General features: G+C 57.2%; 1 protein-coding gene across 2 annotated transcripts; it reads left to right on the top strand.

Annotated features, from left to right (window-relative positions):
• The first annotated feature begins 18,469 nt into the window (after positions 1-18,469).
• On the top strand, positions 18,470-24,869 carry ANKRD33 (ankyrin repeat domain 33). Of its 2 annotated transcripts, none has more exons than XM_055696453.1 (5): positions 18,470-18,744; positions 20,083-20,491; positions 21,145-21,274; positions 22,011-22,151; positions 22,292-24,869. In XM_055696453.1, the coding sequence occupies exons 2-5, from the start codon at positions 20,186-20,188 to the stop codon at positions 23,062-23,064; spliced, it is 1,350 nt and encodes a 449-aa protein (XP_055552428.1). In that variant the 5' UTR covers positions 18,470-18,744; positions 20,083-20,185; the 3' UTR covers positions 23,065-24,869. The 2 variants fall into 2 exon arrangements, with proteins under 2 accessions (XP_055552428.1, XP_055552427.1); XM_055696452.1 differs by lacking the exon at positions 18,470-18,744 and having other exon boundaries at positions 18,751-20,491; positions 22,292-23,065; positions 23,155-24,869.
• Positions 24,870-25,562: the final 693 nt, after the last annotated feature.

Consider the following 25,562-nt stretch of genomic DNA (forward strand, 5'->3'; position numbering starts at 1 on the left):
GAGAGCACAAAAGGAGTTTAACAGCTTCATCTCCCACATCTGGTTGTGCTTAAAATTCATGGAGCTAATAGGGCTTTTTCCAGCCCAGCTCAAGCAGAAGGCTGGAGCCGGGGGCTGTGCTGCTGGCGGCTGGGGCGCGTCCCCCATCCCGAGCATCCCTGCTCCCGTTTGCAATTAAAGCCGGCTCCTCCTCTCCGGCGAGAGGGGAAACTGCCTCAGTTCCCTTCCCTTTCCCCGTGGCTGGTTGCTTTGCTCCCCACTGTGATGGAGAAGGGCAGTGGTCCCCGAAGGGGAGCAGCACCACGGGCGAGCCCCGAGCCCCAGAGCATCACCCCCAGCACGGGGACCCCCTGCACGCCAAAGCATGGGAAGATGGAGAAGGCAGAGGGTCCTTTAGCAGCTTTATTTATTTCAAACAGCTCCCGGGGATAAATAAAGCTGCTCGAGGATCCCACTCCATCCCAAGGAGGGTCCTCGTGGGCTTATCTCTGTTGCAAGGCAGAGGGGAGCGGGGAGACGATTTCCAGGAGCTCTTTGTTTAGTCCGTTCATGTAAGGAAAATCGTAATTCAGACTCAAGACCTTACCCCAGGGCAAAGGTGTCCCCTGAATTAAAAAAAAAAAAAAAAAAAATTCCCATGACTATGAGAACGATTTGGGCATCAGCCACCAGCATGGACCCAACCGAGCGGCCACCACCCCGCAGCTGGGTGCTACCCCCCATGGGGGTCCAGCCGTGGGGTGCCAGCCCCCCAAAATGCCCCATGGAGCAACAGCAGCCGCAGAAACAAGGGCTGCGCTCTGCAGGCACAAAGGGAAAAGATTTATCTGGAGAGGCTAAATCCACTTAGAGGAGCTTTAGGGGCCATAAATTGATTGCTCAGGGGACACGGCGACGGCAACAGGAAACAGCTCCATATTTACCGAGGTTTCTGTGTTTTTTCTGCGTCATACGGGGCTGGAAGCGCAATCAAAGCCCACGCTGGCAGGGTTGGGATTAAAAGGAGGTGGCTGGAGCCTTGGCAAAGGGGGATCCAGCATCCCCGAGGCTGCGGCAGCCCCCATCCACTCTGCCGGGGGGGGCTCAGGGCAAGATGTGGCATGAAAGCCTCAGCGAAGGCAGGGAGATGGTGGCTCTCCCTGCAGCTTCCTGTGTCCCAGGTGACCTTGAGCATCCCCAGGCCACCTCGAGCATCCCCAGGTCACCTTGAGCATCCCCAGGTCACCTCGAGCATCCCCCGGCCACCTCCAGCATCCCCAGGTCACCTCAAACATCCCAGTGGGCTGCATGTCCCGCGGCTGCAGCTGGACCAGCACCTGGTGCTTGGAGCTGGGAGAGCAAAAGCAAGATGCAAAAAGCTGAACACTCAGAATCAAAGCCCCTGGTGAAGAACTGCATCCTCGCCGAGTGGAGCAAAAGAGCAAAAACCAAGTAAATCGTACTTTTTCTGCTCATTTCATCCATCTGACTCAATTCTTCTTCTTTCTAACCCTGTGTCTTATTTTCAGCCAAGGAGATGTTTGCATCTGAAGTGAGAAACAGGGGGGAATTTTTCCCTGAAGGATTTGGTTCCCCAGGAGGTCAAACAACAACCAGCGCATTCCCCCCGTGCAACCTCAGCACGATCCCCCCCCGCCCTGACCCATTTTCCACTCCTTTGCAGAATATAGCGTATCATTTAAAAAAAAAAAAAAAAAAAAAAAAAGACACTCATTTCCCCTGCACCAGTTTTTTTTCCAGGGGCCAGAAATTCCTCTGAGCAAGTGGCCTCATTGCTGGTAAACATCAGCCGAGCATCTCTGGCTCCGCGTGTTAAACAGAGCGGAGCGACATGAGCAACGGCTGCGTTTAAGGGTGGACGTGGATGGGGCCAAGCACGGGGATGGGGTCTTGCACCACGTTCCTCGTGGGGTGGGAGCTAACACTGACCCGAGCCTCAGAGGAGTTGAATTGAGGCATGCGCTTGCAGATGTGGAGCTGGGAGGCAGAAGAGGACAGGACACCGGAGCATCCCACGCAGATGATAAAAAAAAAACCAAACCGAAAACATTGCAAAACCCCAGAGCATCCTCCGCACGTGGTACCCAGCGCCCGGCGGGCACCCTGCCCTCCAGAGCATCAGTCGAGGGGGGTTTCGCTTCAGATATATATCAAAATTTTTGTCATTAAAGGCTAGTTTGCCCCTTGTGTTTAACCCAGGCGGTTTCTAAACATTCACAGCCCGCTTCCCTGCACCAAGGCGAAGCCCCAACGGGAGCACAATGGAGTCTTGTTTCTGGTAACCCGAGATGCTTTCGTCCCAGCTCTTTAATTTTAGACTCCAACACGCTTGCATTCCTCAGCACTACAATGGCAGATATTTATACTCTGGAATGCAGAGCCCAGTGCTAATTTAACAGGGCTGGGTAACCCAGGGCTGCTCTCCAAACTGGGCTCTCGCCGAGATAAAATTGGACCCGGCGGAGTTTTATGGGTTTACAAATCTCTGCGTTTGTCGCCTCGTCCCCTCACATCCCCGTAAAAGTTAAACGATGCTCCTGGTGAAGGTAGCGGCCACCTCGCCGAGCCGATGGACGGGGCAGCTGGGTTGGGTGGGAGAGGGTGGCACGGTCACGGCCGGCCACTACCCGAGGAACCTCTGACAAGGGGCCATAGAGGGAGGTCCAAACCCCTTGGTGGTTCGTCTGGACATGATCCCATCTTCTGGCTGCAGGAGAGAGCTGGCCCGGAGTGCAGAGCATGAAGGACCTGCAGAGGCTGGTTTAGCTCGTGACACGGGACCTCTTGCTGGAGCTGATGTGATCATGGAAGGTCCCATGTCTCAGATCTTCTTGCAAGGCCAAAAAAAATCTCTTTTATGACCCTCAGCAGGACACAACTCTCCTAGCAAGAGTTTCCCACTGTGGCCCTTGGGAAGGACCTTCTGGCTGGACCACAGCAGCAGCTCGAGCTAGTCCAGAGGGGTCACCTCCCTTTGGTTCACCAGGGCAGGTGGGATCTCAAGCTGTTCCTCCTGGTGCCCTTCAACATCCAGGGAAATGAGGAAAATGCCCTGGAAGTCTCCTTCGATGTGGTTGAGGAGGCTGGAGCTGTAACAGGACCTTCACAGCAGCTTCATCTTCGTGTCACCCCCTGCCACGCCTCAGCTCCCCCCACCTATAAAAGACAAGGAGGATGGGTTTTTGGGTGCTGGTGCCCAGGTGGACATCCCTGCCTGGAGGCCTGTCCCTGAGGAAGGATGCTGTAGGACAGTGACAGCAAACCTCAAGGGAGCAGCTATGATCTCCGTTTCAGAGCCATGGAGGTGAGCATCCTTGGGTGTGGAGGAAGCCCCACAGATGCCTGCAAAGTGGTCCCTAACTTCACCGGGTCGGGGGGACGGCAGCTAATTGAGAGAGGAGCAGTATTAGCAGATAAGGGAAGAGGTCAGTGCTGCAAAGCTAAATCCTTGACCTGTTATTTAAAAGGTCAGGCAGAGTTCAATAGACTACTCCAGGTCAATTCACTCAATTAAAATATTAAAAGTTCGAGGCAGGAGCATAGAGATGGAGGTTATTCCCCTCTTCTCCTCGCAGGGGGAGAGAGATTAGGGATTATGGGGGGCGGGGTCCTGGGTCCTGGTGGGCAAGGGGTGTGCACCAAGAGGCAAGGAGCAGAGATTTATTCCCAAGTTGACCGATTGTAAACCCAAATCTCTGGCAGTACCCAAATCTACAGAATCCAGCCTTTACCAGAGCTCCCACCAGCCCCAGGAGCCCGCACCCTGTCGATGGCATCAGGGAGAAGAGAGGAGAACCCCTGCCACCGCGTGGTCCTCAGCCTGACGCTGCTGGGAGGCAGCAGCCACCCCCACCAATGTGCTCCACCACCAGCCCTCAGGGGGGGAAGACCCCAACTCCCACCCCCGGCGCTAGTGAAGACACAGAAAACCCATCCCAGCCAGGGTCCTCCTCGGTACTCCAGCTGGCTAAAAAAAGGGCTGGGATTTGGGTTGAGATGGCAGAAAATGGGTGCAAAAGGTGATGAAGAGGTGGGTTTGCTTCCGAACCAAAGAGCCAGCACTGCCACCAATGAACATCACCTGGAGATCCTTCTGTACCCCCCACCATGTCGGTGTCCAGAAGGATCTCCAAGAGTTACGGATTCATGTTCTGTGCCTCCATGGGTTTCTGGGCTTTTCTGCCGACGGTGGCCAGGACCCTTGGCCATGGCACAGCTGGAGCACACAGGAGACGTCCAGGCTCCTGGCACTGTAAGTCACCCACTCACACCCCCACCAAAAGTGCTTCTCGCACCCTCCCGCAGCAAGTCCAATTAATCTTTGTCACAGGGTAATCAAAAGGAGAGGAGAGAGGGGCATAGAGATGCGTCAGCAATTAATCTAATTCCATTTAATGGAAAGAAGGGAAGGGCAGGCTCTCGGGCCAGAGGCATCGCCTGGGAGGACCCCCAGACCCCCACAGTGGTCAAGGCTGAGGACACCATGGGGTGCTCCTGCCTCCGCGGGGGTGGGGAACGATTTAGACCCCAGCACTGCTGTACTCGGAGGAGAGGATTACTCAGACCACAGAAACAGCATCTTCAAAATCCCAACTCCCTCATCCATCCCTACCACAGCCGCATCTCCTCCATGAAAGTGGGGTCGTGACAACGGCCCCCACGAGCTGCCTGCGAAACTCAAGGACCGAGCAGCAAAGCAGGGATGAAATCCTCAAGAACTGCTCTATCTTCCATAAATACTCGAGGAGAAGCTGGGATTCTTCTTCCTCCTGCCCCAATACTCGGCCAGCTCCAAGCCTGGCCGGTTAGATCCCATGGTCTTCTCAGCAGCCAAGCTGTGGTCAAACAAACCATCAGCTCCATCAGGAAAAACCATTCCAAAATGACTGAAAATTGGCCAGATCTCACCAGCTGGATGAAAGCAAGCAGTGTCCTGCCTCATCTGGAGTGATGCCACCCATGGTTTGTGTCCGTGATGTCCCACGTGAGCCATGGGAGAGCAGCCAGGGCTTTGGCCGTAGAGGATAAACAAAAGTTCCTCCTCTCCATGTGGACCTTGCACCGAGCCAGCACGCTTTATAAGAATAAATAAAAGCTTTCAGCAAAATTAGCAACAGAAGGAATAGATAAACACTAAGGAGATATTGACTTCTGTTGAGGTGAACGTCAAGATTTATTGACCTGGGGAGGTAAATATTGACCAAGGCAAAGCTAAGGTCAATAATTAACTCAAGGGATGATAAATCAACGCGCAATGAAACATGAACTCCCAGCAGGCGTTGTTACAGACGTTTTGAACATCTCCGTTGAGGAACCTCTTGACTTTTTTTGGTTAGTTAGCAGGACTTCAAACACATCGTGGATGTGCCTACCGACCTCCAGGAACTGAGGAAAGAAGAACAGTATTTTGAAGAAAAAAAGTCCTAAATCTGAAGATTCTACAGCTCTGGGCATTGGATTTGGTTTGGGTTTGGAAGAAGCAAGCCATGGGTCTAGGGGGGATTTATACTGGCAGCGATGTTACTTGAATTCAGGGCAAAGCACCAATTGTATGACTAATTCCAGGCTTATGCAAGTCCAGATTTGGTCCTTCTTGCTCAGGAACCCGTCGAGGCAAAGCTTTTATTCTGGGCTGAGGCTGTGGTGGAAGCAGAAGAAGGCTGAGAAGGCAATGGCTGGTCCAGCACCCAGGACAACGGTGTTTCCCGTCCAGTTTCATCCCAACTCCTCGAACCGAAGGGCTCAGAGGGAGGAGGAGCCGCAGGTCTGCTCCGAGCTGAAGGATCCCGAGCGGGTGGATCTCAGCAGGCAGATGCAGGACCCCAAACCTCTCCTCCCTCCGCAGGGCAAGGAGGGCGAGTGGGGTCAAAAGCCTGTTCAAACGAAGCGGGAGGGAGGAACGTGCCGGGGCAGCTCCGCTGGCACAGAGCCCCCGTGTCCCAGCAGCTCCATCGCTTCCTCACATCCCCAGGGTCCATCCAGCCACATCCCACCTCTCCAGCTGGTTTGACTCCTTCTGTCCCCAAGGTCTGGGGACACCAGATGAGCTTCTGGGGTCTCCCCTTGCACGGTAAAAGCTGGGCAACAGCGGCAGCCCTCTCCCTTCCCCACACCCCTTCCCCTCTGCTATTTTTCATGCTTGGTTGAGGTGCAGCACCTGGATCTGCTTTCCCACAACAAGCCTCTGCAAGCAGCTACCTCCTCAAATTTTTTTTTATTATTCTTTTCCCCCCCCAGCCCTGGGCAGTCCTGCCAGCGCCGTGGCTCAGCGCAGCCCAGCGGCCGGCACCTCCAGCGGCCGTGGCATCAGACGGGCATGCAGAGCCGTGTCCTGCCCTCGCTGCTGGCACGGGTAAGACCAAACCTCACCGTAACACAGGCAGCACCGGTCCCTGGCATCATCCCCCGGTGAATCCCCCAGTGCCGCATCCCTGGCCAGCGGCTCGGCTCCGACACCAAAGGGAAACGCTGATGGCCGAAGGGCTGACACTTGATGGAAAGCAGAGCAAGATCTCCGTTGTCAAGAGCTTTTCTCACTCTGCTTGCAGCGCCCTGCACCCTGGCTGACCTCGATGTATACGAGAATAAATTAGTTAAGATAGAAGAAACACCCTCGTTAAGCTCTTTGGCGTGAAACCGTAGCATGGGGGTTGTGCCGGGAGCAGGGAGCTGATGGCCTGACACCAGCGGATGGTGGTACCCAGCACATCACCCCCAGCTGAGGATGCAGAGGTGGGGGGGGATCTCCACCAGCGGGCAGAGCATCCTTCACCAAACGCTTTGTGCTGCTCGCCTCAACTTCCAGAATATTTTTGCCCTGGAAATTGCTAAGAAGCAAATTCTGATGCCGCAGCTTTCCCAGCGGAGCCTGGCTGCAGCGGAGGAGGGATAAGGATGAGTTTTCCCAAGCTCAGGAGATCCTGGGCAGCCCACCCTGCCCCTGCCCAGCTCCCCACGTGTGCAACTACGTCCCCAGGGAGCATGGGGACGGGGCCAAGCAATCTGGCAGTAATTAGGCAGGGAAAGTCAAAACCCTGCTGGGTTGCTTCAACCATCAACGTGTCACGACTCAGAAGGGAGATATTCCAAACGCCGAATTCAGATGTCATCAGCAATAACCTGATATACGTACAAGGGGCAAGAGGCCCATCGGTGGCACCAGCAGCACCAGCCCTGCCCTGGCTGCTCCGTCGTTTCTCTCTGGAAAAAAGGGGAAAATGGGAATGAGAGCAGAGCGCTGGGATGCAAAAGGCACAGGGAACCCCCAGAAACCCAGCACAGAGAGGGACAGCCCCAACGCTTTCCTTCAAGCTGCTCACAGGCTTAAAAAGCAAAGCTTAATTAGTTAATTAATTAAGAAAGCAAGCAAAGTTTAATTGCCACTGAGGATGGTGGGTATTAGGCATGTAACAAGGGCCAGGGAGGCACCCAGGCACTCCAAACCTGTTCCCATCCCTATCCCCATGCTCATCCCCGAGACCCTGCCGGGGATGTCCATGTGTGCCCGCACGTGGAGCCGAGCTTGACCGGAATTTTCCTTGGATCCTGGAGCTGCCGATGCCGGCGCTCCCTGACAGCGTTATTAGGAAGGCGAGGGTGAGGAATGGCAGGGGTTTGACCTTGGAGAGAAGCTTCGCTGTCATCCCTCTCCTTGCCCCCCCGAGCCGTAACAAGGGGCTTTGCAATCTGTCAGCGCTCCTGAGGCGCAAGCAGAAAGCACTTTTTATCGAAGTAATTCATTTAAAACCTATTAAATAATATTAGAAAGATGCTTGTGGGCATCTCGAGGTGAGGAGCGTTGCAGAAGAGGCAACCTGGAGTACAAGCACCCTCGGGATGTTCAACACAACCCACCCATGAAGGCAGCAAACCTCAACGGGACAGGGCAGATCGCTCGGTCCATATAGCATCCATAGTGCCTGGGCAGGGATCAGGTACCTGAGCAGGGATCAAGTACCTGGGCAGGGATCAGGTGCCCGGGCAGGGATCAGGTGCCAGGGCAGAGATCAGGTGCCCGGGCAGGGATCAGGTGCCCGGGCAGGAATCAAGTACCCGGGCAGGGATCAGGTGCCCGGGCAGGGATCAGGCACCCGGGTAGGGATCAGGTGCCCAGGCAGGGATCAGGTACCCAGGCAGGGATCAGGTGCCAGGGCAGAGATCAGGTGCTCGGGCAGGGATCAGGTGCCCTGACAGGGACCAGATGCCCAGGCAAGGTTCAGGTGCCCGGGAAGGGAACAGGTACCCAGGCAGGGATCAGATATCTGGGCAGGGATCAGGTACCTGGGCAGGGACCAGGTGCCCGGGCAGGGATCAGGTGCCCGAGAAGCTCAGTCTTCCCATCCCAAACCCAAACCCACGCACAGGAGCTGCTTTCACCTTGTACAAACCAAACTGGGGGCATTTCACCCCACACACCCCCCCCCCCAGATTCTTCCCCGAGAGGCTGGGGTTGGGTGAAGGGGACTCCCCTCTGGTCGGGGGAGAGCGCGGAGGGTCTGCATTGTTTTTTCCGCGTTCATAAATCACTGCTCTTTGTGGCCCCTTCCCCATCCATCGCCCAATTCAGGTTAGGTTATAAATAGGGTCCTGGGCTCTTTCAGGTTGATAAAGGCCAAGGGGGGTGGAGCAGCAGGGAGGCGTCACGACTACATAACACTTTCATTGCCCTGTCAAAATAAAGAATACCGGCGCTGCCGACCCCTTTTTTTGCAGCATATATCAGCCGGGCTTCTGACACCACATTTCAGGCCAAAACAGGGATTGAAAACCCTGCCCACAACACCCTCTCCCCCTGTTTCCCAACAGAGCAGGGATGCTGGTTGCCCAACCCCGTGGCTGGTAGCCCAGTGGCCGCTGGACATTGATGGGAGCTCAGTTTCGTGCTGGTTGTGCCCAGAGGGTGGTCCCCCCCCAGGGGCCATCTATGTGCCGTGTGGCATCGGGGTGGGGATGCTGGAGATGCGGGAGCACAACCAGACCTTCACCTCCGGGCAGTGGAAGGGGCAGAAGCCCCCGGGGGAGGATGGGGTGGCAGGAGGAGGCGGAGGAGGAGGAGGAGGAGGAGGAGGCAGCAGCTGTGGGGGCATGAGATGGAGCTGCCATCCCGCCGGCAGCCACAGCACGAACCCCATCCCTGCTGGAGCATCCAAGGCTGGAAAGGTTTAAAACGGAGCCGCCTGCCCCACCGTGGTCTCCTGGGGAGGATTTTGCCCAGGGATGCGGCGTGTGGTGATGTTCACAGCCAACACACGGAGCTTTTGGGCAGACCCAGACCCCCAGTAACCCTGCCTGGACCCCCTTCTGAAATGCCGCACGCATCCGTCTCAGCTCTGTCACCCAAGCATCCTTGTTAAGGCATCAGCACACGCTCGGACCTTGTCCCCAGACATCCCAGGACATGGGGACTTCCCCCTCCTCAGACACCCCAGGCCACCTCCTCCTGCAGAGAGGAGCGGGGCTGATGCTTCAACCAAAACCCAGCTCCCCCAGGGACCCCCCGCCAGGGCTGAGCACCCCGAAGCTTTGTGTGCTGCCAGCATCACTGGCAGCAGCAGCCACCGCAGGGGCCGGGGACCGACCTGTGAACGTGATGGAGGAGATGCCCTGAGACAGGGGAGGTTTATGCTCCATCCTTGGGTGACAACGATAATCAGAGAGATTTATATTAGTGAAAGGACAGGGGGGAACCCCAGGGAGATGAAGAGCGTGTTTGTGAGCAGGTGAGGTGGGTCTCATCCTAACATCCCGGCAAGATGCTATCAGAAGAAGGGAGGTCCTTGCTTCTGGGCTGCTCCTCATGGAAGGACTCTGGGTTGCATTGCCTGCACAACCTTTGGCCATCACATCATTTCAGCTGCAAAATTAGGGGCTGGGAGGGAAAAAATAATTTAAAAAAAAAAAAAAAGAGAGATGCCCGATCTCACCCCCAAGGAGCCCAGGCTTCCCGCATCCCTGCGAGAGGCACTTGAACGTGGATGAGAAGCACTTCTGGAGAGGCCAGGCTGCGAGGAGGAGCCGCGGTCAGGCAGCTGGGGGTCCCCAGGGTCGTGGTGGTCCCAGCCCAGTGTTCAGCCCCACCTGATGTGGGACCAGCACACAGGCAGCATCCCATTCCCTGGGGAGCATCACCCCATTCCCTGGGGAGCATCACCCCATTCCCTGGGGAGCATCACGCCGGACCAGGGAGAGGTGCCATCGCTGTGGCAGCTGCGTCCCCTCTCACCCCCGTTCCCAGATACAATGAGCCCCTTTACAAGGGCAGGGACGTTACCCCCCAGCCGAGCCCAGGGACAAATCTGACACAGATCTGCCTTTAACAGCTCCAGTGATAAAAATGCCAGTTTATTGGAAACACATGGAGTATTTATAGGGGACATCAAAGCAGGAAGGAGGTTTACATAGCAACAGGCCAGATTAAGCAGAAGGCATCTGCTTTTTCGGCAGCCATGGGGCTCTCGGGAGGCACAATAAATTGGCGGCACACTGGCCCTTTCATTCCCTCCTTTGGGAAAAGCAAAGGTTGGCAAAACAAAATATAACCACATGCCCGGCCCTGTAAAACACGACAGGAATGGGAGCGTCAGGTTACCGGCTGTGCGGCTGCACCCCGACACGCAGGGCTTGCAGGGACCCCGAGGGGTTAAATAGCCTTGGCGACGTGGTGTCCCCAGTCCAGCTTGGTTTGCCACCCCAGTTTCTCCATCCTCGCCTTGGGAATGGCACCCAGTGTCTCCCACCGGCTCCAGCGCGGTGATGCTGAAGCCCCCACCAAGCTGCCAGGCGCGGGATTTCCCTCTAAATGCAGTTTCTGTGGAAGGGATAAACCATTGCCCTGCCCACAGCGCATCGTTCCGAGCTGTTTCTGGGTTTATCCGTGCCTCGGGGCTCACAGGGGATGAGAGGCAGCACCCAGGCAGGGTGATGAGGTGGCTTCTTGCTGCTGAGCTCCCCTCACAGCTCCATCCCTCAGTTTCCCCACTGATGAAGCACATCCCCTACATACCTGGTACCTATAGGGCTGGGATAACCGGGCAGCATCACACCAGGGATGCTCTGAGGATGCTCTGAGGATGTTCTGAGGATGCTCTGAGGATGCTCTGACACCTCAGTGAACCATCGAAGGACTGGACGGTGCCAGGTCTAATCCTGCACAAAGGAGGCTGTACAAAGGCACCGGGTGGTCCTGGGCGCACCGTACCGGGACAGGTTTTATTTCAGGGTGACAGCCTGAACTCGGCTGGCCGAGCGCTAACCCACCGGTGCCACCGCTTCCCATGCTGCGGTGCCTTGTGTTAATTAACCTTCCAAACACTCCCGTAATATTTTGCCAAATCTAATAAGGCGGCGCTGGCCGAGGAGCTGCAGGAGGGAGCGGCAATGCCGGGGGCTGGGAGGGTCCCTCGGGCTCCAGCTGCCGGTCACAGTTTGCTGCCCCCACCCCCCCCACCCCCCCACACCCCCCCGTTACCTCCCCTCCCCACACAGGCCATGCTGGGGCTCATCATCCTCACTCCTGTGATGAGCTGCTGATCTCAGCCTGCCCACCCTGTGCACCCCTCCCTGCTGGCTGGTGCTCCCCCCGCAGCACCCCAAGCCCCCAAAAAACCTGGAAAAAGAGAAAAACCTGTGTTTTCCATCTCGGATCCAGCCCTCCCAGCCCCTGCCTGCTTTGTCCGGAGCAGCAGCATCCCACCCATCTGTGGGTGTTTTGGGGGCAAAACCAGAGAACCAGAGCAAAACCGCATCCTCCAGGATACGCGCAACGGAGTTTTACCCCCCAGGCATCCTCAGAAAGGGTTAACCCCCCCACCGGGTGCTGGACACTGGGTGTTCACAGTCATACGGGGGCCTGGGGAAACATGATAAATAGCTGGGGATGTCCTCTCCCCTCCAGTAACACCAGCGGAGCCCAGCTGGGCAGCGGCGTTACCCACCTCCTATCCATCATTTTCAGCTGCTCTTGTCACATCTTGTAAATCACCGAACCCAGCTTCATCCCCATCCCTTCCCCAAGCTCGGGGCATCCCACCCATCCCATCCGTGCGGTGACGCTCTGGCTGGATGCGGCTCCCATCACTTCACTCTCCTGTTTCTATTTATTGCCTGCGTGATCAGATAACTTGGGATTTTATTTACGGAGCCTGGCATGCGGCACCTCTTTTACCTCCCCATGGCCACTCCAGGACAGTTTAGGTACCCAAAAGAGACCCTGGTGTGGCTGGATTAAGCATCCTGGAGGTGGGGGAAAAAATTGAGGTGTTTTTTTTAATTTTTTTTCAGCCCCAGGAGCTGTTTTTACCCCGGCTGCGGATCGCACGGAGCCGTTGGAAAACCCTTGGTGAGCGTTTGGAGGAAGAGGATGGGTGTGGGAGCATGGCTGTGCACGCCTGCGGTCCTGGGAGATACCCAGGCAGCTGCTCCAGAAACTGTTTTATAACGATGGGGAAATACCTGCAAGTGTCACAGCCGTTTTCCCTGCCACAAGCATTAAAAAAAAAAAAAAAAAAAAAAATCAATTCCTTCGTTCACGGTCACCACCAGCCCATGGGAGCTCCACTGCTGTCCTTGGGCTCATTTCCAGGCTTTTCTTTGCAGCCCTGATGGCCAGGCTCTTCCTCAGCCTGCACCTAACAGCTTTTCCAAGATATTTTCCAAGAATTAGCCTGAATATCAGGCAAATCCTGCACAGAGACATGTGTGACCGTGCAGCCACCACGGTGCTACATCACCCTTAGCTGGACCTGGGCTCCTGGTGAAAAGCTGGTTTTATGGAGATAGGCTGAAGGATGCGATGCCAACAGGGAAAAATGGGCTGGGGAAAAAAAAAAAATAAAAACAGGTGGATGCAGGGCCACTGGCTGGGGCTAGTGGCCACTGGATGTGGTGGCCTTTACCTGCTGGGCAATTCCTTATTGTCCCGGCTCCCGCTGCCTTGTAAAGGGCCTGATGGATAATGCTCATCATGAAGGCGAGAGAGCGATGCCGTCACCTCACCTCCCTCCACGCGCCGCGATCCATCTTCTTTATAGCCAGGATCCGGAGCCAGCACCATCTGCGGCACCAGAAATACAATTACTGGGGGGGGGTGGGGGGGGGTGGGGGGGGAGGAGGGGGGGAGCAGCCCCTTTCCTTCCAAATTTCCTAGAGGCCTCACAAAATTACTCTTTGCACACCAGGGACCTCACGCAGCATCGTTTCTCTTTAGCTATAATTACAGCTGGGGAATTAGCAAGTCTGATTTTCTGCCCCCCCCCCCCCCCGCCCCCCTTCTGTGACGTCCCCCGGTGCATCCCCCCTCCAAAAAAAAAAAAAAGGGGGGGGGAGAAATTGAAATTGATCCCCAGCACTGGCCAGCTGTAATTTAATCAGAAAAGCCTCTCTCTTGGCATTTATTTATTTTTTTTAACCCCAAGGTCCTAAATTAAAATGGACGGTGGCAGGGTGGAAAGGGGAGCAGCCGGAGGGGACCCGCAGCATCTCACCAGCCCCAGCACGTGGAGACTGGTTTGGGCATTGCTGCTGGGCGTCCAGCAGTGCCGGGGCGCTGTGCCCAGCTGCTGGATAACCTGGACCCCAGGGCCCAATCCTGCACCCTACTCCGCATGGACACCCCCCACCCAGCGGCTCTGTTTTGGGCTGGGGGCCGTTAGTCGTGCTGGGCTCCAAAAACAAAAAGGCAAACGGCACGAGGGCGATGCAAAAACCTCGGAAAAACCCTCTGACCTGCTGCTGGTTTTATGGGAGCAGAAATGAGAAAGAAATTACTTCTAAGGAAGGCGCCCAAGTCCTTAATTGCATTTTCAGGCAACGAAGCTGGGCTGTGCCAGGGCTGCATACCCCTCTGCCTGCACTGGGGTTGGGAAACTGTAAAATAAAATGTAAAAAAAAAAAAAAAAAACCAAAAAAAAAACCCAACAGATTTCCCTTGGATTTTCTATTTTATCGCTGCCAATGACAACTTTTGCTCGCAGACGCCCGAGCGCTGCCGGGTGGCTTTGGACCAGGAGGCAGGAGAAAACATCCCTGCCCAGCGCACCTGCCTGGATAAGGCGCTTTATGGTCTTAACCTGCCTTTAAGGTAAATCCCGGTGCAATCCCTGGGGCTGGAGCACGTGCCGGAGTGGGCAGGTGGGCTGCTGCTTCCCCGCTCGACGTGGGGCACCGGCGGGGGGGTCCTGGCACAGCCCCCAGCAGGGAAAAGACAAGGGGGTTCTCGTCCCAGCACCCCGAACCCGGCAGGCAGCAGGTCCCCAAGGTGGGCAGCAGAGTGTGAGGGATGCAGGGCTGGCTTTGTCCTCGCTGGTGGCAGGGGGGGACATTTCTCAGCACGGCCGGACCCCCCCGGGTGGGGGGCAGTCCCCCCCCTCCGCTGTGTTTTAGGTAAGGAAAGGGGATGCAGGCAGCGGGGAAGGGGTGGTTTGGTGTCTGGCCACGTGGTGGATGGGAAAGGTGGAGAGGATTCTACACCAGGGTGTAGGCGGAGAGGATTTTGCACCAAGGTGTAGGAACCTCTGCACACACGTCGTGCACAAATCCCGCTGCTGCCCCCAGCAACCTCCTGGATGGGAAAGCAGCGAGGATTTTGCACCAGGGTGTAGGAACCTCCGCTCACAGGTTATGCACAAATCCTGCTGCTGCCCCCAGCAAATTCCTGGATGGGAAAGCAGCAAGGATTTTGCACCAGGGTGTAGGAACCTCCACTCACACGTCATCATGCACAAATCCTGCTGCTGCCCACCCTGTGTTCTCCATGGTTTGGCTGCCCGTGCAGGAGCAGCCACCCGCTGGCACAACCGCCCTGGCACCGCCGCGGCGATGTAAATCCCGGCTTGACCCCCGGGTTGCACCAGCTGCCGGCCTCTGCCAAGGGTTGGCTTTGTCACCTTGGCCGGTGACACCCGCTGCTGATTTACCACCCGGTTGGGAGCAGGGCTGTGACACTCCAGCCCCCTCCTCACCCCTCGGGCAGCATCCAGCCCTTGGGCTGTCGCTCAGCTCCTCCATCGGGCATCACCCCAGCGCGGAGGCAGCGGGGCTGGATGCGGCCACGCAGCGAAGCGTGTCCCCGTGTCCCCACGGCCCTCGGGAGCTGCACTCGGCCGTGACCCAGCCCTGACCGCGGTGGGGAGGGCCAGGGTTAGGAGACCCCGTCCCCAGGTTTAAATCAACGCCCTCCACTTCCCTTCCACGCTGAGTTATTGCGCGCCGGTTTTGTGATGGAGATGACCAGGCAGTGAGGGAGGAGTGACCTGGGCCAGACCACCGGGCTCGGCGTTCCCAGCCGGACCCTGGGCGAGGGGTGAAAGATCAGGGCTGGCCTCCAGCCCCTTCCCAGCCCCTTCCCACCCCCCACCCCCCACCTGTGCAGATGCTCCTGAGTGTCGGCTGTGATTTAGTGCGTGTGGGTTCACCCAGAGATGCTCCGCTGCTGGAGGAGCCGCTCTTCAGCAGCATCCCACAGCAAAAGAGCCAGTACCGGTGCTCTGGCCAGGGCTGTCCTCCCCATCACCGCTTCCACCTGTCACCTGGGTTGTTCATCCCCCAGCTGCGCTTCCCTCCCTCCCTCTCTCCGGGATATCCTTAAGGAAGAGGTTCCCAAGCTGTGAGGCTCAGGTATGTGCAATGGAGCCTGAGAGGATGCCGTCACATCTGGGAAGATGCTATGATGTCTCAGAGGGTGGCATCACATCTGGGAAGACACTATGAGATCTGGAAGGATGCTATGATGTCTGGGAGGATGCCAGCACATCTGGAAGGATGCTATGGTGCCTGGGAGAGTGACATCACATCTGGAAGGATGCTACGATGGCTGGGAGGATGCTATGACATCTGGAAGGATGCTATGATGTCTGGAAGGATGCTATGATGTCTCAGAGGATGCCATCACATCTGGGAAGATGCCATGAGTTCTGGAAGGATGCTATGACATCTGGGAGGTTGCCATCACATCTTGGAAGATACTATGATGTCTGGGAAGATACCACCACATCTGGAAGGATGCTACGATGTTTGGGAGGATGCCATCACATCTGGAAGGATGCTACGATGTCTGGGAAGATGCTATGATGTCTCGAAGGATGGTACAATGGCTGGGAGGGTGCCATCACATCTGGAAGGATGCTATGACATCTGGAAGGACGCTATGATGTCTGAGAGGATGACATCACATCTGGGAAGATGCTACAATAGCTGGGAGGATGCTCTGACTTCTGGAAAGATACCATCACATCTAGGAAGGTACTATGAGATCTGGAAGGATGCTATGACATCTGGGAGGTTGCCATCACATCTAAGAAGATACTATGACCTCTGGAAAGATGCCACCACATCTGGAAGGTTGTTACAACACCTGGGAGGGTGCCATCACATCTGGAAGGATGCTACGAAGGCGGGGAGGATTCGTCCAACGTCTACAAACTTCTTATAAAAAAAAAAAAAAAGTCAATAATAAAAAGAGATCAGATTTAACCCCAAGATGGGGGGGGGGGGGGGGGGGGACGACCGGGGCGCAGCCTCCTCCCGCGGCCTCCGGCATCCCCTTGTGGCAGCCGGAGGCTTTGCAAAGCCCCACCGGTGCCAAAAGGCTTTGCCAGAAAGATCTGTCCCCTGCTGCCACCCCTCCTTGTCCCCTCCTTGGCCTGGCTGCCCCCATAGGACTGCACCGTGCTGGGGAAAACCCCCTCCCCACCGCAGGTACCAGCAAAAGGAGGGGGGGGGGGGGGTGCTGCACCCATGGCACCCCAGACCTCATCCTTATGCAACCGGCTCACCACCTCACGCTCACGGCAGATTACAGTGCTCCCCAGATAACTCCCTAAGCCCTAAATCTGCTCCCGGTCCTCTCCCGAGCTAAAGCAGCATGGGAGGGGGGCTGTGGGGCAGGGGGTGTCACAGCGGGGTGACACCCAGCCGGCCACACGGTGACACAGGGCTGGGGGGGGACACACTGGGTGCAGAGCCCAGCTCCAGCTCCGCAGTGTTCTGCATCGGGATCCCGATGTTCTGCATTGGGATCCCAACATCCAGCATTAGAATCCTAACATTCTGCATCGGGATCCTGATGTTCTGTATCAGGACCCCAACATTCAGCATCAGAATCCTAATGTTCTGCACTGGGATCCTGACATTCAGCATCAGAATCCTAATGTTTGTTCTGCATCGGGATCCTGATGTTCTGCATTGGGATCCCAACATCCAGCATCAGAATCCTAACATTCTGTGTCAGGATCCTGATGTTCTGCATCGGGATCCTGATGTTTTGAATTGGGATCCCAACATTCAGCATTAGAATCCTAACATTCTGCATCGGGATCCTGATGTTCTGGATTGGGATCCCAACATGCAGCATCAGAACCCTAACGTTCTGCATTCAGAATCCTAACATTCTGCATCGGGATCCTGATGTTCTGCATTGGGATCCTGATGTTCTGCATCGGGATCCTGATATTCTGGATTAGGATCCCAACATTCTGCATCAGAATCTTAACATTCTGCATCAGGATCCTGATGTTCCACATTGGGATCTTAACATTCTGCATTGGGATCCTCATGTTCTGCATCGAGATCCTGAAGTTCAGCATTAGGATCCTGATGTTCTGCATTGGGATTCCAACGTTCTGCATCAGAATCCCAACACTGAGCATCAGCAGCCCCGTCAGGATGCGCCCAGCACAGAGGAAACAGCTGGGATCCTTCATCTGCTCCGTATTTTCATCCTCACGGATGCGAACACAGTGACCTTTGGGATCCCGCCTTAACGGCTCCTTTCCATGGAGAACGTGACTTCCCACAATCTACTCCGGGATCACGCTCCAGCCTTTTTGCTGTGAAAACAGCTGATCCAGGGACTCAAAGCACCTTTTCCCAGATCCCACAGGCCAGCTGGCCACCGTACCTCAGAAAACACGTTAAAAAAACCCAAAACCAAACAAAGGAAAAAAAAAACTTTATAAAAAATGAAAGATGAAGATGAGACAGCGGTCAGGTTTCACCTGGAATTCAGGAAACCAGTTTTTGCAGCTCCTTGGCTGAGGTTGCTCTGAGGGGTTTGGTATGGTGATGCCTGGAGGAGGAGGAGGAGGGTGAGGATGAGGGTGAGGATGAGGATGAGAATGAGGATGAGGATGATAAGGAGGATGAGGAGGAGGAGGAGGTGATGGTGGGCTGGATGCTGCCCAGCACCTCCTGAGGGGGGGTTGCAGAGTTTATTTAGTCCCACTGCACGGTCACAGGTATCAGTGCCCTTGGCTGAAGCAGCAGTTCCCAGTTTTCCCTGCTCAGCAGACTCACCTGCTTGTAAAGGAGTTGGAAGGGGGGTGTTTTATTTGGGGGGGGGGGGGGGGGGGGGCGCGTTTAGCAGAGCTCTGGGAGCTGCTCAGGCAGCAGCATCTTCTCGAGGTGAGCTGGGTATAAAAAGCCCAGGACTGCCAACAGCTCCTCAGCTAAAGATGCTAAATCCTGCCGGAGCAGCCCTGATCCTGCTCAGGATGGATGGAGCCATTTTAAGCAACGGTTTAAATTAAGATACCTTGGCCAGCTGAGCCCGCGGCAACGTGCCACTCGTCACAGCTTTGGTGCCTAAAGGCCACCTCGGAGCCGGAGCAGCCACCTCTTTCTCACTGCCAGGGGTAGGGGTGATTTTTTTTTTTTTCCCTGCTCTTTCTCGTCAAGTTTTCCTCCCCGGTTGGAGCTGGGATGGTCTCCGGCTGAGGAGGGACCCGTGGGGAAGGTCTGAGCAGCCCCCAGGTAAGATCAGGGTATGGCGAGAGGAGCATCCTTCATCCCCAAAGCCTGCTCTGGGATGCCTGAGAGGGGTGGGAGAGTGAAATTTGGTGGAATTGTGAAGGTTTTCCTCCTTTCACAGCACCAATCAATTCATAGTTAGGGCCTAATTAGAAGCAAAAATGGTTTAATTTCTGCTGCTGGGCTGTAGCCGGTGCGTTCCGGCCCCAGGGCTGTGGGTTGCCCTGTGCAGTGCTGTTCAAGAGGCTCCTCAGGAGCTGCTCCAGCCCCTGCTCCTTGGTCCTAAGGAGCAGGATTTAACCCTTCTCTCTAGTTCTGCAGCTAGGAAAGGTCTGCAGCTGCTTTGGTGTGCACCGGATTAAGTGGGGAGGGGCTCAGACCCCCACCGTGTGGCATGGGGAGGGATGGAGATGTCCCCATCCTGATAGCACTGGGCATGACAGCCCGGATGCCCCCATCAGCATCCCTACCGCCCTGTAGCCATTCCCAGTGTCCCCATCCTGATGGCACTGGGCATGACAGCCCCAATACCCCCATCAGCATCCCGGAGCCATTCCCAGTGTCCCCATCCTGCCGGTGCTGGGCACAACAGCCCCAGTGCCCCCATCAGCATCAAGGAGCCATTCCCAGTGTCCCCATCCTGCTGGTGCTGGGCACGACAGCCCCAATGCCCCCACCAGCACCCCTGGAGCCATTCCCAGTGTCCCCATCCTGATGGCACTGGGCATGACAGCCCCGAGGCCCCCACCAGCATCCCTGGAGCCATTCCCAGTGTCCCCATCCTGATGGTGCTGGGCACGACAGCCCTGATGCCCCAATCAGCACCCCTGGAGCCATTCCCAGTGTCCCCATCCTGATGGCACTGGGCATGACAGCCCCAGTGCCCCCACCAGCATCCCTGGAGCCATTCCCAGTGTCCCCATCCTGATGGCACTGGGCATGACAGCCCCAGTGCCCCCACCAGCATCCCTGGAGCCATTCCCAGTGTCCCCATCCTGATGGTGCTGGGCACGACAGCCCCAATGCCCCCACCAGCATCCCTGGAGCCATTCCCAGTGTGCCCACTCCTGTGGTTCAACGCCTAGATCGTGGGACATCTGTCCCCCTTTTGGACCCCCAAGTTGTCCCCTCATTTTCCCCACTCGGTGCCGTGGGGAGCTGCTCTCCCCGCCAGGCTTTCGCAGCATCCAAACCCCCAGTACAAACGTTTACATGGAACAGAGGATGGAAACTGGACCCACTGGTTGTGCCGGCGGCGGCTGGGAACCAACTGACGCTTCCCAGTGGGATGAGGGATGCCGGAGCCCACACTATTCCCACGCCCCCTCTGTGTCTGCGCAGGGGGGTGATCGGCGCGGAGTGTCCCCTCGTCCCCCGCAGAGGGGCTCCTGGCCCCAGACAGGGCTCGGGGCCAAGCCGGGCGCACTCCCCCCGGCCGGGCCGGATGACAGATGCCTGCGGTGGAGGAGAAGATGCTGCAGCCCCCGCTTCCAGCCTGGATGCCTCCGACCCGGAGCTGCACTACGAGGAGGAAGAGGAGGAGGAGAATGAGTCAGAGCCCTCGGACAGCAGCAGCATCTTCTCCGATGACTCCGTTTACCCTTGCTACGAGCTCTCCCCGGGGGCTGGTGGTGCCGGGGGTCTCAGCCTCTACCAGTGCTGTGCCAGGAATGATGCCAAGCTGGTGCAGGAGAGGCTGGAGCACGGGGTGACCCGGAGTGAGGCCACGGAGCTGGACATCAATGGGAGGGTGAGTGGTACCCTACAGAGGTGGTGTGGGTACCCTACGGAGTAGAAAGAGGATTCCCTGGGAATAGACAAATCCTGAAGGATGGTGGTTGCAAAAGCAGGTGGGGAAGCCCTGGGTGGGATGGTTTGGGAAGCCCTGGGTGGGATGGGTTTGGAAGCCCTGGGTGGGATGGTTATGGAAGCCCTGGGTGGGATGGTTATGGAAGCCCTGGGTGGGATGGTTATGGAAGCCCTGGGTGGGATGGGTTTGGAAGCCCTGGGTGGGATGGTTATGGAAGCCCTGGGTGGGATGGGTTTGGAAGCCCTGGGTGGGATGGTTATGGAAGCCCTGGGTGGGATGGTTATGGAAGCCCTGGGTGGGATGGTTATGGAAGCCCTGGGTGGGATGGGTTCGGAAGCCCTGGGTGGGATGGGTTTGGAAGCCCTGGGTGGGATGGTTATGGAAGCCCTGGGTGGGATGGGTTTGGAAGCCCTGGGTGGGACGGATTTGACGATGGATGAGTCCCCTGGGATTGATCCACTCCTTGCGGCAGACCCTCATCTGTCTTCCTATCCTGAGCCTGTCTGCTTTGGGGTGGGGGGACCACGGGGAGCACCGTGGTGGGGAGGATGATGCTGTGCCAACCCCGGTGCTGAGTGCTGCTCCCTCTCCAGAACGGGCTGATGGTCGCCTGCTGCAAGGGCTTTGTGGACATCGTGCCGCTGCTGCAGAAGTGCCCCTACCTAAATGTCAACCAGCAGGACAAGGATGGCAACACGGCCCTCATGATGGCAGCCCAGGCAGGTAGGCACGGCGCTCAGCCTGGGCACGGGGCAGCCCCCTGAGACCCCTCCAGTGATGTGACCCTGCGTGCCCCCTTCAAAAACCCGAAAATCAGGAAAGCTGAGTATCCCAAGGGATGTGACCCTCTCTGGCTAAAGCCTACAGTTGGTCTTAGCACCATTATAAAACCAGGCAGATGAGGGAAAAATGGGAATTCCTACAGGAATATTGTCTGGCTTGATGTGTCACATCCAGCAGCGGTGCTGAGCCCGAGCTGCCCTGTGTGTTCTGGAAAAGTCCCACGAACCACAGGGATTTATTTCCCTGCGCCAGGGCTCCGAGCTGGCAAACGTCACGTGCAGGGACCAAATCTCCCATCTCAATGGTTTTCCTCATGGCAGGAGAAGAGTCCAGCTCCCTCCATCCCGACTAACGGTGGGGAAAAGGAGGATCTCAAAGTCAGGATCACGCTTTATTCCCACTTTATCCTTGATGCTGATTTTATTTATTTTTTTTCCCTGCTTTTTTGGACTCTTTCCTGCCTTCTCTGCTGAAGCAGCTGGTGTGCCAGCACTGCTCCCTGCACGGCCAAAGCCCTCAAAAAAATAACCCCAAACCCTTTCAGTCCTGATCCCTCCGAGTTTCTGCATCTTTGTCCTCATGGGATGCGGTTGCTAAATATTTTCTCCTGCAGGCATCAGTGGTTATCACTCGTTAACTGTCGAAACTCTAACGCAGCTTCTCTCTGGCTGTTAAGGACACATCACCATCGTCAACTACCTCCTCAACTACTACCCCGCACTTGAGGTGGACAAGCGAGACCCCAGGGGCCTGACGGCGCTGATGAAGGCTGCGGTGCAGGGGCGGCAGGACTGCGTGGCCACCCTGCTCCTGGCCGGTGAGCATCCCCCCAAGGACATCCCGGGATTTTGGGGGGAAGGGGTGGCATGGCTGCTCACTCTGCGCTTGGACCCAGCGCTCCAGGGTGGGACAGGGTGGGATGCTGCGGTGATGCTGTCTGCATCCCGGTGTCTCCAGGGGCAGACTTGGAAGCGGTGGATCCCATTAAGGGGAAGACTGCCAGGGAGTGGGCCAGCTTCACCGGCCGCTTCGAGACAACTGTGAGGATCAGAACCCTCCTGCGGCGCCCGCGGGCAGAGCAGTTTGGCACCCAGTACCGGCCCGAGTGGCCAGCCCTGGCCGAACTGGTAGCCAAAGCCCTGAGCCCCAAATCCAGGACCAAGAGGCTGTCAGAGAAGATCCGATCCATATTCACCTTCAACTTCCCCCGCAACCCTGAGGAGGACGGCGTGATGGACCACATGGTGAGGATGACCACCTCCCTCGCCAGCCCCTTCGTGGCCACCGCTTGCCAAACCATCTGCCCCAACAGCCCCCCCGAGGTGGGCAAGCGCAGGCTGTCCGTGCCGGAGATCCTCGGGCAACACGTGCCGGATCCAGATGTTGAGCCAGAATCGTGCCCCAGCACCGGGGCATCCTCTTGCAATGGCCAAGCCGTGTCGGAGATCCGGCTCCTGCAGCCGCGCCAGCCGGCTGGTGGCCTCCTGCGCTTCCTGCCCCCGCGGCTGCGGCGCATCAACAGCATCTTCCCTGGGGAGCCCATCCCCAAAATCAAAGTGAGCAAAGCCTCCTGCCCTCCTGCCGGCTCGAGGGAGCGCAGGCAGCGCGGGAAGGACAAGCACCTGCTGCAGCCACCCAAGTGGAGGTACAAGGAGCTGAAGGAGGAGAAGAAGAAGGCGGAGGAGGAGAAGAACGAGGGGAAAAAGAAGAAAGGGGAGAAGAAACGCTAAGGTGGGAGGTGGCAGGGTGGGGGCAAGGTCCCCACTGGCCCCTTGGACCTGCTTAAGTTCTTGGCACGGGGTGGTTTCCTTGCACAGCAGGATGGCGATGCTCAAGGGAGAAGGATGCTGTGGACATACCCAGCTACGATGCCACAGCCCCTGTGGTCCCAGGTCCCCGGCCCCTCGTCCTCTCCCACCTCAAGGGCAGCCACCCTGGCCTGGCACTGGTCATACTGGGCTCTGCCGTGCTGAGACCCTGCCCTAAGCCAGGTTCTGGGTCTGCCGGGGAGCAGATCTGTGGCAGAAGTGGCTCTTTTCTCCTCTCTTTTTTCCTCTTTTTTTTTTTTTCCCCCCTCTGCTCTTCCTGAGATCTTGATATCGCAGCGTGTGGTGGAATGTGGCTGTGCGAATTAAAATGGAAGCGGTTGCCATGTTAACAGCATTGATTTCATGAATAAAGCTCAGGGTTGCTTGTCAGGCTGGCAGGAACACTTCCCCCTCGCTGCCAGCATCCCCTGGCCCCCCTGTCACCCCCTCGGTGACATTCGCTTCCCTGTTCCCACGTATTCCTGGGTTGCAGAAGGACAAACCAAGGCTCGGCATGGGGAAGCATCTCTGCTGGAGGAAGGTTGACCTGAGCTCCGGGTGCCAGGCAAGGGCTGGAAACCAAACCTGGGGGGGGGGGGGTCCCAGGCTCCCTCCCCCGCTGCCCTCCGGGGCAGGGGTGATAGGAGGGGAGGCAGCTCTTGTGTTCCAACATTACCCGGGATGGGACCTAGTGCTCCCTCTTCCCAAGCAAACCACCCTCCAGGAGCTCCAGCCTGTGCCCACACGGAGCCCTGGGACCCCTCACCTGCACCCACGAAGCCCTCGGGACCCCCTCCCACGGGGAGCCGTGCAGATGCTTTTTTTGGTAGGTGCTGGCATCCCCTGGATGTGCTGCAGTGGCGGGGAGTTTGTGCTCCCTGGATTCCAACCCCTTAAATCAGGCTTTTTATAGGAATAAATCGATCCAAAAAAAAAAAAAAAATAGGAAGGTGAAAGTGGGGTGCTGGCTCCTGGAGCACCCAGAGTTTGATCCCCAGGGAGAGTGACCAGCAGCGAGAGCGGCTTGATTATACTAAATAAGTAATATAAAAGAATATAAAATACAGCAAATAACCCTTGGCCAGGCACGCAGCCCAGGACGGAGCCCCTTCCCCTCGCTGCCCCCTTCTTTAGGGGGACAGAAGCCCCCCTCCCTGCTTTTGGAGGGCGGGGGGAGGTTTGGGGCGCGTTGTGGGCAGGCAGGGAAGGATGAGCGTCAGGAAGGAGCTGTAACCTCCCCGTCTGTTCCCCTCCAGCCCTTGGCTCACGTTGGGCTCCCCGGCACGTGGCTGCCCTCCTTCGCCAGCTCCCGGCGGCTGGCAGATGAGCCGGGGGCGGACGGCACATGGAGAAGCCGCGGCACGCACGGTGCCAGCCGGGCTCCTGCCACGTAGGGGGAAGGGAGAGCCGGGTCCCACCGGCCCCTCAACCCCCTCTGCCACAGCGGTGGAACCATGGTAGGGGTCCGACCACGCTCCGGGGATGCCGGAGCCCCGTTGTGGGGTGAAGTCGTGGCGCTGAGAACCCAAACGACAGCAGAAAAGTCTTGTCTTTGACGTCGAGGGGGTGGGGGAAGGTTGCGCCACGGCCGCCGCGGGACGGTGAGTTGCGGTGCTGCCGACGTGCCGGCGCTCAGCCCAGTGCCGAGGCGGGGGCCCAGCCCCGCTGATTCACCCTGTCTGCCCCAGCCGGGGGCTGGCACTGGCACCGGTGCAACCGGGAGCATGGGGTGCGTTGGGTATCTTCGTTAATGCACCTTTAGTCCTGGATTAATTTGCTTTCCCACCGCGGCAGTGCCAGAGCTGCAGCCTGGCTTGGGGCTCCCACCCCTCCCTGCCCTTCAGGTCACCCAGGATTAAGACTTAGTAACTTCTAGATTGTTTTAAGCAATTATTTCTCCCCGCAGTGATGATTATGGTTTAAAAAAAAGCGCTGCCGCCCCATTTGGAAGATGAAAGCTCAGGGACCGAAGCAGCCAGCACCAGCCGTCACCAGAGAGCTGGGCTGCGAAGGGAAAATCCTGCCCAACGTGTGCCTGCACCCATGGGAGGCAGCTGGGACACAGGAGCCACCCAGGAATAACCCCAGGAGGGGCTGATCACCAGTCAGCTCCCCAAGACCCGCTCACCGGAGCAAAGATGGTCACGGCGATACAGTGTCTGCAGGCACCGGCTCCCTCCCGGGTGGATTCTATCTGATGGAAACTGCCCGTTTCCCCTGCGCCGGTCCTGCAAAGCTCCCGGCCCCCGCGCGGGCAAGGTCACCCATGAAGGTCCCTCCTGTTTTATCCTGGTTTTGTGCTTTTGTTTGTTTGAACTTCCTAGATCATGGGCGATAAGCTGGGAAGAGGCGGCTGGCAAGACTCGAAGCTTCTCGGCTGCCCTCCCCCCTCCGGCGCCGGGAGGCTCCGGGTGCCAGTT

This window comes from Falco cherrug, chromosome 19 (assembly GCF_023634085.1).
Source record: "Falco cherrug isolate bFalChe1 chromosome 19, bFalChe1.pri, whole genome shotgun sequence".
Lineage (NCBI taxonomy): Eukaryota > Metazoa > Chordata > Aves > Falconiformes > Falconidae > Falco > Falco cherrug.